Source organism: Ictalurus furcatus, chromosome 10 (assembly GCF_023375685.1).
Source record: "Ictalurus furcatus strain D&B chromosome 10, Billie_1.0, whole genome shotgun sequence".
NCBI classification, from domain to species: domain Eukaryota; kingdom Metazoa; phylum Chordata; class Actinopteri; order Siluriformes; family Ictaluridae; genus Ictalurus; species Ictalurus furcatus.
In genome coordinates, this window is record NC_071264.1 from 22046524 (window position 1) to 22062288 (window position 15765).

At 38.6% G+C, this 15765-nt stretch overlaps 1 protein-coding gene across 1 annotated transcript in view; it reads left to right on the plus strand.

Annotated features, from left to right (window-relative positions):
- lrrk1 (leucine-rich repeat kinase 1) overlaps positions 1–15765 on the plus strand; it is a 122074-nt gene that overhangs the window by 42969 nt on the left and 63340 nt on the right. The window contains exons 11-16 of the mRNA XM_053635604.1: positions 8182–8294; positions 8466–8545; positions 9916–10045; positions 10208–10320; positions 10979–11193; positions 15375–15539. Of these exons, the coding sequence (XP_053491579.1) occupies positions 8182–8294; positions 8466–8545; positions 9916–10045; positions 10208–10320; positions 10979–11193; positions 15375–15539 (816 nt within the window). The remainder of the gene's footprint in view (positions 1–8181; positions 8295–8465; positions 8546–9915; positions 10046–10207; positions 10321–10978; positions 11194–15374; positions 15540–15765) is intronic.

Here is a 15765-nt window from a genome sequence, read left to right on the forward strand (position 1 = left end):
GTTATGTTTAATGTTGTGGAATGTCTGTGAAATAAGTTAGTTCCTGTTATCACTTACGCTATTACAGCTTTAAACTGTTGTTTCTTCACCAGATTATTTTTTTTCTCTCTCTCTCTGGAAGTTAATACGCCAAAAAAAATGCAGCTGGTTATGTTACCGAGAAAATGAGTCATCATATTGTCCTAATATCTTTCCCGTGTCAGAAAACCTTAGAGTTATAGCTTTTACTCTGATTGTTGCGAAGTCTGAACACTTGAGACATCTCCTTTTTAAAATGTTCATGTGTTTTTGTTGAGGAATCACCATACAAATCACTGGAATTACCTTCAAAATCAAGCGTTCAACAGTGCTGTGGTATCAACGGCTTCATTACAGTAAAATGATATCTTAGAGATTGTCGGTGCTTTTGTTTTTCTGTGCTGTGTTGCCACATTGATAGAGGCTCAGGCTTTGGTTGTAGAATATTATGATTATATTTTATACGATTGCCCTTGATGCTTGTGCATGATTGTGTGACGAGCTGCAATCTGTTTAAACATCTAAGTGTGTATACACAGGACGTTTATATAGCCAATAAGTGGCATCATCAAGGCTGTTTTGAGCCAAGACACAATCAGCATTGGATGTAGATTGAATTTAAGTACAGTTCAATCATATCAGCGTGTTCAAGTGAAGTTTCTAAAGAAATTGATTTAGAAAGCACCTAAAAGCACTAAACCACGTATAAAACTTTGATAATTTCAACAAAACAGCCTTCATGTGAAAACTATATTGAATTTCCCGGTTACACAATTGTACTTTTTGACCATGTGGTACACAGTTATAGTAGGGAATTATTTATAATTGCACTGTCCGGTGTCACCCAGATGAGGATGGGTTCCCTTCTGAGTCCAGTTCCTCTCAAGGTTTCTTCCTCATTTTGTCTCAGGGACTTTTTCCTTTCTACAGTCGCCTCCGGCTTGCTCGTTGTGGATAAATTCATACATTTAAAATTTGCAATCCTGAATTTACTTATTTTTGTAAAGCTGCTTTGTGACATGGTCCATTGTTCAAAGTACTATATAAATACAATTTAATCGAATTAAAATTCCCCATCACACAGTGATGTACAGTGAAGACAGTGTGAAGACAAATGTTGAAGTAATTTAAAGTGAAACCAATACTAAAAAGAAAGAACAAAGCCAATCAGCTGTAAAACACAGGGCATTAGATACATAGCTAAACCTTTATACACCATAAAAGAGCGCTCACAATACACTAAAATGGAGGCATAAAAATTAATTACCCAATAAAACAATGGTCAAGGTTATGGGAAGCTGATCATGTGTGCGTTTATGTTTTGTTTGATTTTTTTTTATATATATAATGTGTAATTCTCTGTATAGCCTCATGATGGCATTACTCTCACAGCGTTGGACGTATCTGAGAGTGCAATGTTTGTGTTGACCGTTTGTACAGAAAATCAATTTGCTGTCAGAGATTTTGCAGACTTTAGTTCTGTTCTTGTTATTTAGTTTTGTTGTAATTTAAAATGAGAATTATTACAATAATTATTGGTGTCAGACTGACGATGGCCCAAAACACAGGATCAGTGTCAGATTGTGGTTATTATTTTATATAATTACACGTGTGTGAAAGTGTGTGATGTAACTGATGTGACTAACACAACATGTATCTTGCATGTGGACACGGGAAACAAAACATCTTAAAATACAGCATTGTGTCTGTGATGTTTCATGCAACTTTGCAAAAAAAAAAAAAAAAGCATTGGAGCTTAAAAAGAGTATCTAGTAAGATTTACCTGGACTACATTTATGAAGTGAGACAAAGCTGTCATCACAAGATAAAAATCTCCCTCTGACGGCTGTATTTTTTCTCTGCATGATTATGAAGGAGGTTGTAGAGGCTTGGCAGATAAAATACCCAGCTTTGGCATTGCACCACTGATGATTCAGAGCTTCAAATCCAGTATAAATCTTGCGCGCTCTCTCTCTCTCTCTCTCTCTCACTCTCACTCTCACTCACACACACACACACACACACACACACACACACACACAAACACACAGTAGAAAACAAGATCTGCATAAACTGAGAGGAGAAAAAGGAGAACAGGGGATCTGTCTATGCAAACTGATTAGCAGGAAGCTGATGTCTGTTCATTCAGGAAGTTCAGTGGTGCAGGTGGCCTGGATTTCAACACTAGGAATACTTCAATCATCAAGTATGAGTTTTCATCAAGTGCTGTCAGTTGTGTCTGTTCACAAGTGTACCATCAAGTATACCATTAGAAAATAGCTCTAACAGAGTCTGCTTTGAGGCTTGCAGTATTTTCTGGACTATAAGTCTCTCTGCTGTGTAAAAATACTCCAAAATTCAGTGTGCGGAAAAGCTAATAACCTAGCAAAACTTGTACAGTAACACACCTATCATAAAAATATTAACAAATGTGTCAACTACCAGGACAGCTGAAGGTAGAAGCATCGTTACTGCTTTACTCATTTTGTAAGCCCTAAAAAGTGGGTAAACTACCATAATAGCACTTTTACTGTAAAATATTAATAAATAAGTGAACTACAAGAGCAGCACATGTACTGTTTAAACAATAAATATGCCGAGCCATGGAGTTGTGTTCTACAATATATGTAGCATCCTAAGTACAATTTAATTCTTGAGCAATTTGACAAACCAGCTGCAAAAATAATGCATCAACACAAACTACCACTGCTGGAGTAGCACACCTATGAAAAAACACTAACAAATGCATAAACTACCATAATTGCTGAAATGACATAGCTATAGTAATTCCACTAATAAATACATAAACTACCAAAGCTGCTGACGTAGCATAGCTATAGTAAATCCACTATCAAATAACAAACTACTCTAGAATAGTAACATATAAACTACTGTAGTACACGTATTGTTAAATACGAACAAATAATGAAGTACTGCAGTTGCATACCTACTGTAAAACACTTAATTAACTGCTATACCAGCACACTTACTATACAACACAAAAACTTTAACTATTTTAGTAGCACACCTACTGTACAACATTAACAAGTAAATAAACTACCATAATTGCACACGTGCTGTACAACACTTAATTACAACACAATAATTAACTACCATAGAACATGTACTGTAAAACATTAAGAAATAATTGAACTACTGTAGCTGAACACTTACTGTAAAACTAATGAAAAATAAACTACTGTAGTTGCACACTTACTGTAAAACTAACGAAAAACTACTGTAGTTGCATTTACTGTAAAATTAAAGAAAAATAAACTACTGTAGTTGCACACTTACTGTAAATCAGTAACGAATATTTAAACTACTGTAGTTGCACATTTACTGTAAAAAAACTAACAAAAAATTTAACTAGTTAAAGTAATTAAGTAGTTTACTAACTACTGATCAAACGAGTTTTGTTACAGTAAGTGTTTTACTACAGGAGTTTTTGTTCATTTTTTACAGTAGATCTGCTTCAAGAGTAGTTTGATTGTTAGTGCTTTACAGTAGGTCTGCTACTATGGTACTTTAATTATCTGTAACAGCAAACCTACTGTAAAATACTAACAAATTAAACTGTATTAAAACACCTACTATAAAACTCTACTGTAAATAAGTAAACTACTGCAATAGCAACCTTGCAAAAAGAAGATGTAGAGGGGTATAAGAGGTGAAATGATACGGAGCAGCATTATGTCCAACATCCCAGATGTAATTTAACGCTCGAGCAGTTTGACAGACAGGGAAAGAATTCTCTCTCGCTCACAATGCCAAACATCCACATACAGTACTGAGCCTCAGGTTGGGTTTCTTGCAAACCAAAGTAGAGCAGAGCCTAGCAGTGTGGATCCAATGACTGCTTTTTATATTTATGTTTACATTTATTCACCCTAATCCAAAGCGATTTACAACTGACAGAGAAGCGTACTGAACACTCAGGAGTGCTTTGCACATTTTTTCAGTGCTTCTGGAGAGGTTGTAATGGAATCTGCAGAATAACTGATGCAGTTGCTGATCCAGATCATTACACCAAATCACCAGTGGCAAGAATCTGTGTGAGACGATCCCATTCACTCAGTAGCACCATTCACGCTCCGACCAAGGGGGTGACTGGGATGGAACCGTGATGAGTGACTCCAAATCACCCTGAACTTTATCAAGTCCCGTCAGCGCCGAAGACTGAAATGTGTGAAAGTAGTTGCTGTAGTGGTTTTGCTGCATTCCTTAAAGAGAAAGAGAGAGAAAGAGAGGAAAATCTCACAGGAAAATCATTTAATGTTGAAGATCATTAATTGAGGAACATCAATAAATATATCCTATGACCAAAGGTATATGGACACCTGACCATCATATGTGCCCCATGGGCTTTAATACAGAGTTGGTGTTATTATAATCACCTCCACTCTTCTGGGAAGGCTGTCCACTAGATTTTGAAGCATGGCTGTAGGGATTTGTGCTCATTCAGCCACAAGAACATCAGTGACATCAGGCACTGATATCGGACGAGGAGGCCTCGAGTGCAGTCAGCCTTCCAGTTCTCATCCCAAAGGTGTTAAGTGGGGTTGAGGTCAGTGATCTGTGCAGACAATACATAGCAATTGTTATGCTGGAATAGGTTTGGGCTGTGTAGTTCTGGTGAAGGGAAATCATAATGCTACAACATACAAAGACATTCTATAAGTTTCTGTGCTTCCAACATTGTGGCAAAAGGAAAGCCCACATATGGGCATATGGATGTGATGGTGAGGTGTCTACATGGTGTTTAGGAACCTAGCATAAAGCTTGGTGATGATAATAATAAGGAAAAATAGTGCTTAGTGGCTAGCACGTTTGCCTCTCACTTCCAGGGTTGGGGGTTCAAATCCCGCCTCTGCCATGTGTGCGTGGAGTTTGCATGTTCTCCCCATGCTTCTGGAGTTTCCTCCAGGTACTCCGATTTCCTCCCCAGTCCAAAGACATGTGTTGGAGGGTGATTGGCATCTCTAAATTGTCCATAGTGTGTGAATGTGTGTGCGATTGTGCCCTGCAGTAGGTCAGGGTCTCCCATGCTTTGTGCCCCGGGTGCCCTGGCATAGGCTCCAGGCCACCTGATTAGCTAATGAACAATCATGGATACAGGTGTTCTTATAAAAGTGACTGTATTTTCTCAGTGTGTAGGATCCTTAAGATTTTTGCACAGTATGATGTATAACTTGATGTTAACATTAACGTTTATGTGCTCACTGATTTCACCAATTCACAGGCGTAACATAATGTGACTTGTAATTTTTTTTCCTCTAGGCCTCATGTTTCAGCAGAACAAATGTGTAATTATTTTGTCATTGCACTGCAACGGGATCAAATATGATTTCTAATTTAGACATATTTGCATTTTGAGTGACTACACTTGGGGAAATGTTTGGGCACATAGAAAATGTTTCATATTTGCGTGCACATAATGTAGTTAGAGTAGTTCACAAATTGCCTAACTGAATCTAACTTCAATGAGCGCTTGCAATTTTTTGGAGACAGGGTGTTAATAAATCTTAATTTTAATAAATCTGGAATTACATTGTACAAGTTAAAGGTCTTTGTGAGCTCTTTAGGCCATTGTTAATCAGGTATGATTGGATTTTTACCACTAAACAAAGGCAAACATTAGTTACAAGCTGTGGCAATGGAATGATGGATTCTTGTGTGTGAATCATTTTAATCTGATTTTATATTTGATTTGGTTTGAAATTACATTTGAAGTAGAAGGTTTAGAAAAATAGAGTGCCCAGAACAAGTTAATAACATATCCAGGCTCTCAGTTTTTCATTCACAGTTGCCTGTCAGACAAGTAGGTTCAGTAAGTTGTAGATATAATGGACACGAGCGTTTTTCCCCATTCATCCAACAATCAGAGAATGAAAAATAAACTCGGCTCCCTATTGATTTTTGCACAAGAAAACTTTTCTTTTGACGTTTGTTTAGATGCAACACTTCCAAATTGGTTTATATATTTCTCTGTGGTGGAAAGCACCTCAATGCTGTGGCACTGCAGGGATGTGCCATATTGTATCCCAAATATGAATACATAATTTGAAGTAAGCAGCTAATGTGCTCTAAACAGATAGAAAAGCATACAATCCGGAGGTAGACAATTTAAATTTTTCGTTTTTGCCAGAACTTTGTTCATAGAGATTTATGTGGGATTGCATTAGTAGAAGGTTTTTTTTAACTTTTGTGTGGGTTAAAAACCGACCACATTAAAATGGACATACAGCATTTATTCATTCATCCTTAGTAACTAATTAATAATAAAACTGTGCTAGCAGGATAAAAAAAAAAGTCCCACGCACATCTCTAGTTACAGTAGAGTGCAACGTTAAAGATATGCTTTATAACTAGAAATATTACCAGGAGAGGATAGCGACGATGGCTAAAAAAAAAAGTCTTTCTCCCAGGGATTCAAGTTCTTATTTATTTTCAGTGTATTAATGCACATAATCAGCTTGTCTTTTTAGCTTAGATAATTGCACTTCCATGTGAACATAGTGTGTGACTGGGCAACACATTAGAGCGTTCACTTGTCTCAGGGGGCTAGCTAGTGGATTTATGCATGGGGCTTATTTCATTTTTTAGCACAGGATGGCTTTCACCTTTATCATAAAACAATCAGCCCCTCCAGGATTTTCTGATTTTTTGATCGTAGAAATGAACACAAAATCAATGAAACACCGCAATATTCTCTGGAGCTTGGATGCGCTGATTTGGGGCCAAGACGCTCATGTGACGTCATCACATCTCGTATTCAGCCAAAACTCCCTTTGATTCACGTGCATCGAACATGAGTACAGCTAAAAGGTCTCATTTACCAACAAACATCACTGTGAAAGACCCTGCAAAACAATTTAGTGCGGTTGCAATTTCACCAATTCAAGTAGTTTTCCACAAAAAATGCACAAAACTCTGCAAAAAACAATCACAAAAAAACTCTGTGAAATCCTGTATGGACTGAACAATATTGTCACACTGTCCTGCCCAGAGATCATGGTTTATGATGAACATACAGGCTATGCAAAATGTTTTCTTTTATTATACAAGTTAGCAGGGGAAGGGGATGGGCTCATGTCAGATTGTGGGTATTTTTAATTTGCATATTCATAAACTCTGGAATTGTTAGTTCTATGCCTTTTATTAATTGACATGAAAAATTGTGCTTCAAGTGATTTTAAGTAGAACAAGCACTTAGACTGTACAGCTGGGTCCATGAATATTGTACATTGACAATATTTATAGTTAATTTAGCTGTCTTCCACAGTTTATGGAAGTTGAAATTAAATAACGAATATGAGCTCAAAGTGCAGACTTTAAGCATTAATTTAACAGTGGGAATAGTGTAGGAATTATAGCACTTTTTATATGTGTACCAGAAAAATCTCCTACCAGAATGAAGGAGAGGGAGAAGAATATGAAGAAGGGAAGGAACTGCTCATGATCCGAAGCATGCTACTTCATCTTGTGGTGTGGGCATTTATGCCGGCCAATAAAACTGGTTCCCTTGTATTTATTGATGATGTGACTGCTGAGAAAAGCAGTAGGATGAATTCTGAAGGGATATATTATCAGCTCAGATACAGCCAAAGTTGTCAAAAAAGCATATTTCAAAAGCGACCCAAAACTTTTTAAGGCAAAAAAAAAACAACCTGAATCCAGCTGAGCATGCATTTCATTTACTGAGGGCAAAACACCCAAAGAACAAGCAGGGACTGTAGACAGATGAAGTAAAAACCTGTCCAACCCAGTGTCTGGTGATGTATGTGGGTTCCAAACTTTAGCCAGTCATTGACTGCAAAGGATTTGCAACCAAGTATCAAAAAGGGGGGAGAGGGGGCCACACACACACACACACAAATATATATATATATATATATACCTCATCTGATTTGGATGTAAATACCCTTAAAGTAAAGGTGAACGTCTGCACTGCGATCTCATATTTAACTCCAGCTAAAATAATTCTAACTTTGTCCATTTATTTATGGACCCAACTGTACGTGGATTCTTTTTTTTCCCCTGTGTGGGTGTCTCAGAAATAATCTTCAGACACTTAGAGACATGTTTCTATGTAGGCTTTGGCAGTCCCAAATACAGTACTCTGTGTGTGTGTGTGTGTGTGTGTGTGTGTGGTTGCTCCAGGCCATCATCTCCCTGAAGCTATGTGGGAATCAGATCGCCACTCTGCCGGCTCCAAACAAATGGAAATGCTCTCAGCTCCGAACCTTAGATCTGTCCAGAAACCAGCTGGGGAAGTAGGTCTCACACGTACACACATCATATACAGTATGTACACGTGCATAAATACGCACATCTCCAGCTCCCCACCCAGACCACTCATATCCACTCCATTAATCCAAACCACCTCTGAATCATCACAATTCCAACCGCTGTTAAATAGGCCTCTGGTTTTCTTGGGTGTGCAGGCACATCAGGACGGAGGAGAACACCAAGACCAGGAGGATCCCCTTCTTAACCACGTGGCATCGCAGAGACCCAGAAGCAGGTACAGTACACTTGTGACTCACTGAGGCACAGCTGTAATACTGTAGCACTGTAATTACAACATCATGGTGAAAGTAGAGGGGGTGAGACTGTGTGGGCAAGTTTTACCATCTGTGCTGTGGGGCATGTGTCGCAAAGCAAAGTATCTGAAGCTGCAGCCATATTTCCATCCAAATACGCCATTAAAACCTAAACACCACATTACACTGTTGCAAAAACATATGCGAACATATGTGCCGGGTCTCCATCAGCTCTCTTTAGCAACGTCACGTTGCAGAAATAGAACTTGTGCTGATGATTGATTATTCAATTATCATGAAATCTTAAGATGCTCATTATCACTATATGATGATTATTATTATGGAGGCTTCAAAATTCTGTCTGTCCTGCTTTATTTATAGTCGTGCTCTTCTTAGAGAAATGTACAACAATGCTTGCTGGGAACATAATGTGCCACAAACTCAGTTTTAAATTTCTAAATTAACACCATACGAAGGCGGCGCTCAAAGTAGCAGATGCAACCAACAACAAATATACTGTATCTCGTATGAATGTAAGCCAGGATGGCTGAAAAGTCACCAGTTAAGCATGTATCTGTTTGTTGTGTGTGTGGAGAACAGATGACATGCAATAAAAATAAAAAAACGTTATCTTTTGCAAGTTCAGTTAAAGCTCCATTTTGAACACATGTTTGAGACAGTGTTAGCTCTCCATATGTTAAAGGAGCATGGACTGGAAATCATGGAGCGATGTGTAAAGGCTGTAGGTAAAGTGTTGTTTTGGTTTATTTTCACCACAATTCGCTGATAGGTTTTTGAAAGACTGCATCCAGATCATGGACTCACCTATAAAAATGGGTGTAATACTGGTAGTATTATGGGATTGTCTTCAGTCAGAAGAATATGTATAAATCTACGTTCAAATACAGAACCTTATGCTTCCTGTATGAGCCCGCACATGAAGTCAGGTAACATTTAACCAAACTAATGAAGAGTTTTATACCAAGCAGCTTGATTATACACACTAATCCCGGTGTCTCGTTATAAGACATGGTAATGACGACGTGGCAGCTCTTGGGTTTGACCTCTCTTTTTGAGCACTAGCGTCTCTAATTAAACGAAGCCACATTTGTGTAACACTCTGCCATTAGCAGCCTTCATCACCAACTTGAACCTTCCCCTTTCTCCACTTCAGACACTAATGTTAGCTTCAGACGGTCCAGTCACGGGAGAGCGATTGCCCTCTTTCCATTCTATACCACAGTCGCTCTGCCATGGCCTTCTATGGCTGGCGATCAGAGTGTTGCAGTGTTTAGCTATACAGTGCATGTTCACTTTAACTCCTCTGCATTCTCGTGGCTCTTCCTGGCAGCTTGTCCCATCCAGTTTCCCGAAATCCTGCGGGATTCACTGGAAGTCCTCTTCCTCAACGACAACCAGCTGGAGTGCGTGCCTCCGTCTGTGTGCACCCTTAAAAACCTGTCCGAGCTCTATCTGTCCAAGTGAGTCATGGGTGGCTGCTTTGTATAATGGGAGATGTAGTCTGTCTACAAATAAACTGTATGCAATGACATGGTGATAATGAAATCAGATTCTTTTCTTTCATGGTTATGCACATGCTTGTCGGAATGACTCAGTAATTCAGTGCTTCTTGTTCTCCACAGTAATCCAGGCATCCAGGAACTCCCAGCTGAACTGGGCCAGCTCTCAAACCTCTGGCAGCTGGACATAGAAGAGCTAAACATCAGCAATGTGCCCGCAGACGTCTGCAGGGATGGTACAGCATGACATTACACCCGGTTTGATTATTCACAGAAGCAGATTTGTTTCAAGTTTCAGAATTTCTAGAAGCTTGTTAGTTAATACACAAATGCTTGTTGAAGATTTTCACTCTGATTTTCACAGCTTCTGATTTGTTGCGATACTTTTTAAAACATTGTGTACCGTTAGTGGGCTGATTTACATAATCAGTGCTGAGCAAATAACTTCATGCAAGAATTAGAGGGAGGAAATAAAATAGATACATGCTAATTCTTCTTGCTACACATGGTGAATTAGGATCTTAGAGGGTCTTCCTTAAGATCAAACTGAAAGTGAAGTATAACGCTGATTAAAGGCTTGTGAGACTGGTTGAAAAACCTAAACGTGATATGATGGCCAAATAAGACTCTAGACATGAATGTGTGTGTTCCATTCATAGCATAAATGTGACTGAAGTATTTTCACAGAGTATAGAGTATTTTTCTCACTGACTTAATATTGATTTTTTTCATTTCTAAAAAAACAACCCTTATACACACTTAAGCTTGAAACTCACACTGTTTTTTAATGATCTCATGGCTTAAGCTGACTGCATGGCCTCTCACAGTTTTGGTAATTAATCCTAGCATTTCCATATCGAACCAAGGGTTTAACTCTGTTTGTGTGTGTGTCAGGTCCGGCGGCTGTGCTGGCTTTCCTGCGTGCAGCGCTGCGCTGTGCCGAGGCCTGCAGGTTGATGAAGTTAATGTTTGTTGGGCCGCCACGTCAGGGGAAGAGTGCTCTACTGGAGGCCCTTCAGACCGGAAGAAATACGCCCTTCTCTCCATCTGACCGCAGCATCCGCACCTCATCCTGGCTCCTAGAGAGACCCAGTGGAGTCAAGAATAATGTAAGGAACCACACACTCAGTCTTCACGAATTCAAAATGTGAATTTATATTTGGGTGAAAGGTTGCTGCAGTGTTTAGCAGCCACAACGTACAGTACAGTAATACGGAAATTGGTATGAGGTTTTGGATATATGCTATGTCGTATCAAATGATCTCATGCTCATGGTGGCCACCTCTTGGTGGAAGTTGTGGAAATTCAGGTGTTCCAGTTGGCTCCAAGTTCAAAAACTGTGACGAAATGTGATTTTGTAACATGGCAGAAGTTTGCTTTGTATTTGGTGCTCACTCAATACAACACTCATGTATTACCTAATTGTTGAAATGCCATTTTAACCAAAACTAATTTTTACTCATTTATGTCCATTTGCACACAGTATTGGGATTTGTGTGTGTAATTCCGCATGCTACAAAATGCTAACGAAGCAGATATTAAACGTTACATTAGCATATTTTGCAACCTTGCCTCTCAGGACTGAACAAATCATAAATGTAATACTGTAGCTAGCTCACCAGGCAAGTAATAGCGCCAATATTTTTCCCAGTCCCAAGTTTAGGTTTCCTGGACATTGATTAGGATACCAACTTCTAGCTAATGTTATATAATAAGATATGATGAGCTAGTTAACTAGTTAAGTGTATTCATACAGACTAAGGGAAATGAATGAGTATATGCTAAAGAGTGGTAGCTTAACTCTTTTAACGAAAGATTTTCTGTCATCTATTTGACATAATTAATCTGCCTAGTAAAAAAAAAAAACATTCCACTGTCACTCATATTGCACCTTGGCTGGCAGGTGTAGTGCAGCTGGAGGTGGGATTCAGAACACCTAGCGAGCATGAAGCAGATTAAACATGCAAACCAGATGAACCTACTTGTCGGACAACTGTGAATAAAAAACTTAAAGGGATGGTTCACTCAAAAAATGAAAAATCTGTCATCATCACTTTCTTCTGTGGAACATAAAAGAAGATATTTTGAGAAATGTTTTTGTCCAGACAATGGAAGTTTGGAACAGCATGAGGGTGAGTAAGTGATGACAGAATGATGCCCATGCTATTGATTTAATTTTTCCATCCCTTCCATTACCTTTCAGTCTTTTATTAAAGAATTACTGAGTAGGATTTCTGTCCACTTTAGCATAGCTAGTTAATGTTGTCCTGCTTCCTCAAACAGACATGAAAGAATTCAGTTTACAGAAGGTACCGACAACTAGACATCAACATTAACACAAGATGGGGAAAATATAGTCTCAACTCATAATTCTTGCTTCTCTGTTTAAATGTTTTCCAAGATGTGGTACATTACAGCTATAAATTTTGAGAATGAATAACACCTTAGACATTAACCTCTGACCCCTGCACTGGCGGTAGGTGGTGTGGGTTGAATGAGCATCTTTTCTGACTCACAGCCCTCTGAGTCACAGAAACACGTCACCTTGTACAAACAGTCCTCACACCCCCTGACACAGTGAACTTAATACTCAATTTAACCCCTTTAAAATGAAAGAGTCCCACACACTCTTAGATACAGATGGACACAACCTTACGTACTGACTGTACACAGGCCGTTACAGCCAAAATCTAACACGCACACACACATACACACACACACAGAACACAATACCCCAGAGACTGTCCCTGTTTCAGCTCAGACAGCTGTGATAACTAATCCTACTGCTCCGTTTTTGTTCCAGTTATTTGGAATGTTAGCTTTAACAGTGTGACTTGTATTTGAACTTTAATTCTAGGTCTTGAATTTTACCCCAGAAATTATTCTCATGACAATGTGTATGATATTTTCTAGGCAGGAAGTCACTCTTGCTCTAAATTGCATCTGTTTAGTAACAAAACCAATGTGTGGTTGCTCTGTTATAGAATTCACTGTATCGTCTCCTGAGCTGAAACAGTCCTGATCTTTATCCTTTTATCAGGCCTGGAGCTGTGTGTAAATCCTTATAAAGAAGTCATTATATAGCTGGGGTGGAGAAATCAGTAGCCTGGACTCCCAGGACAAGATGATTACATGGACAAGTCACCAACCATTTTTTTTTTCTCTCATTCAACAACCACCGAGAGGAAAAAAAAGTGCTTGTTATTGACTTCCACAATAAAAGATTATCTGGTGTGTTTATTTAAATAAAATGTGCTTCACAGTGGTGTGACTATAGTCACTGTTCACTTTATTAGGAAAACTTGCACATTCATGCAATTATCTATTTAGCCAATCATGTGGCAGCACCAGAATACCAAAGAATAATGCAGATACAGGTCAAGAGCTTCAGGTAATGTTCACATCAAACCTTGAGATGTATGAGCTACAACAACAGAAGACCACAGATTCCTGTTCCTGGCCGACAGGAGTGGAACCTGATGTGGTCTTCTGCTGTTGTAGCCCATCCACCTCAAGGTTTGATATGTTGTGCATTCTGAGATGCTTTTCTGCTCACCACAGTTGTAAATTATGCTTATTTGAGTTACTATAGACTTCCTGTCGGCTCAAACCAGTCTGGTCATTCTCTGGTGTTTCAGCCTGCAGACCCTCAGCTCACTGGATGTTTTTTTGTTTTTCACTCCATTCTGTGTACACTCTAGAGACTGTGTGACTGGTGTGTGTGAAAATCCCAGGAGATCAGCAGTTTATGAAATACTGAAACCAGCCCATACACCAACAGCCATGCCACGGTTAAAGTCACAGCAATCAAATTTTTCTTCATTCTTATGTTTGACATGAACATTAACTGAAGCTCTTGACCTATCTGCTTGATTTTATGCAAAACGTGGACAGTGAGTGTATATGTAACGGACAGTGAGTGTATATGTAACGGACAGTGAGTGTATATGTAACGGACAGTGAGTGTATGTGTAGTGGACAGTGAGTGTATATGTAACGGACAGTGAGTGTATATGTAACGGACAGTGAGTGTATGTGTAGTGGACAGTGAGTGTATATGTAACGGACAGTGAGTGTATGTGTAATGGACAGTGAGTGTATATGTAACGGACAGTGAGTGTATGTGTAGTGGACAGTGAGTGTATATGCAACGGTCAGTGAGTGTATATGTAGTCACTTCAAGGTTAAACATGGTGAGAAAAAAGTGACTCAAGTAAGACACAGATATCTTTTATGTGTGATGCCAAAAGAAAGTCCCAGAGCTCATCTTTGAAAATGTTGACCACCAGCTTGCTAACCATGTTAAGGGTGCAAAAACATGATGTTTTACATTAGAAATTTTCTTTAAAAAAAAGTTTGTGCTTAACTTGTGGTTATACTTAACTCAGTTTGTCATATTTTATTGCATTATACTTCTTACCATTTTTTGCCTAGTCAATTAGTTTTCTGGACAACCAAAACATTGGACTTGGCAGCATACTACAGCTTCCACTTACCTGGTTGGCTAGATAATAAATTTAAGATGTGACTCCAGTATCTCAATCTTTAATGGGGAAATCTTGTAATTCACCTTAAGTCATTTTTATTTGTCTAATCTCTGCTGCTCTGATACTGCTGTTGGATGAAACAACTGATTTCATGTGTGTAATTTCTGTGTACATTTATATTTACTCATTTAGCAAACGCTTTTATCCAAAGCGACTTACAAATGAGGAAATACAAGCAAAGCGATATATCAAGCGGAGAACAACACAAGTAGTGCTACCATGCAAGATTTATAATTGATTTATATATATTTTTTTATAAATAATGTGGGGTTGGCATTTTAGGGGTTAGTAACGTGCTCACGGAAGAGGTGGGTCTTTAGCTGTTTTTTTTTTTAAATAGTGACAGATTCTTTGGAAGCTCATTCCACCATTGAGGAACAGTTAGTTTGAAGGTTCTGGAAAAGAACCTTGAGCCACGCTGAGTAGGCAATACCTCAGTATCGTCAGTCATTAACCAATCATAGAGCGATATGTAGAGCTGACAGCTGTTCTTTATTTATTTAGTTTCTTTTAAAATTAGTAATTACTAAGCAAGGAAATGTTTAGTAGAATATATGAATACACATCAAACTCATCCAAAAGTGTAACATCTTTGCAATACCATTAGCAAGTTCTGAGCAATTGTTTTTCCACATTTCTCAAACAGTTTGTAATGACTTTTACATTACTTTCGTCCTACTGACACTTCACTGTAGTGCATAACTAACGTGAGGATTTTAACTGCCGATTATTTATACAAACAGATCGACTCTGTGTCCTTTAACGTGTGGGACATCGGAGGTCCGGCCAGCATGTCCACTGTGAACCAGTGTTTCTTCACGGATAAAGCTCTGTACGTGGTGGTCTGGAACCTGGCGCTAGGAGAGGAGGCTGTGGCCAACCTGCAGTCCTGGCTGCTCAACATAGAGGTGAGAAAAACCACAGTAAGAAATAAAACGTGATTGGGGCATGCTGTTATGGGGAAATAATCAATTATAGTGTGGCGTGATACAGCCTGATGTAAAGCAGAGTCACTCTCACTCTGAAGTTCATTTATACTTCAAAAAAAAAATAAACAGCAAATGTTCGATTCCTCTTATACCACAGTAACTTGCCAGTGATTATAAATTTTTATTTATTAATGAACATTTCATG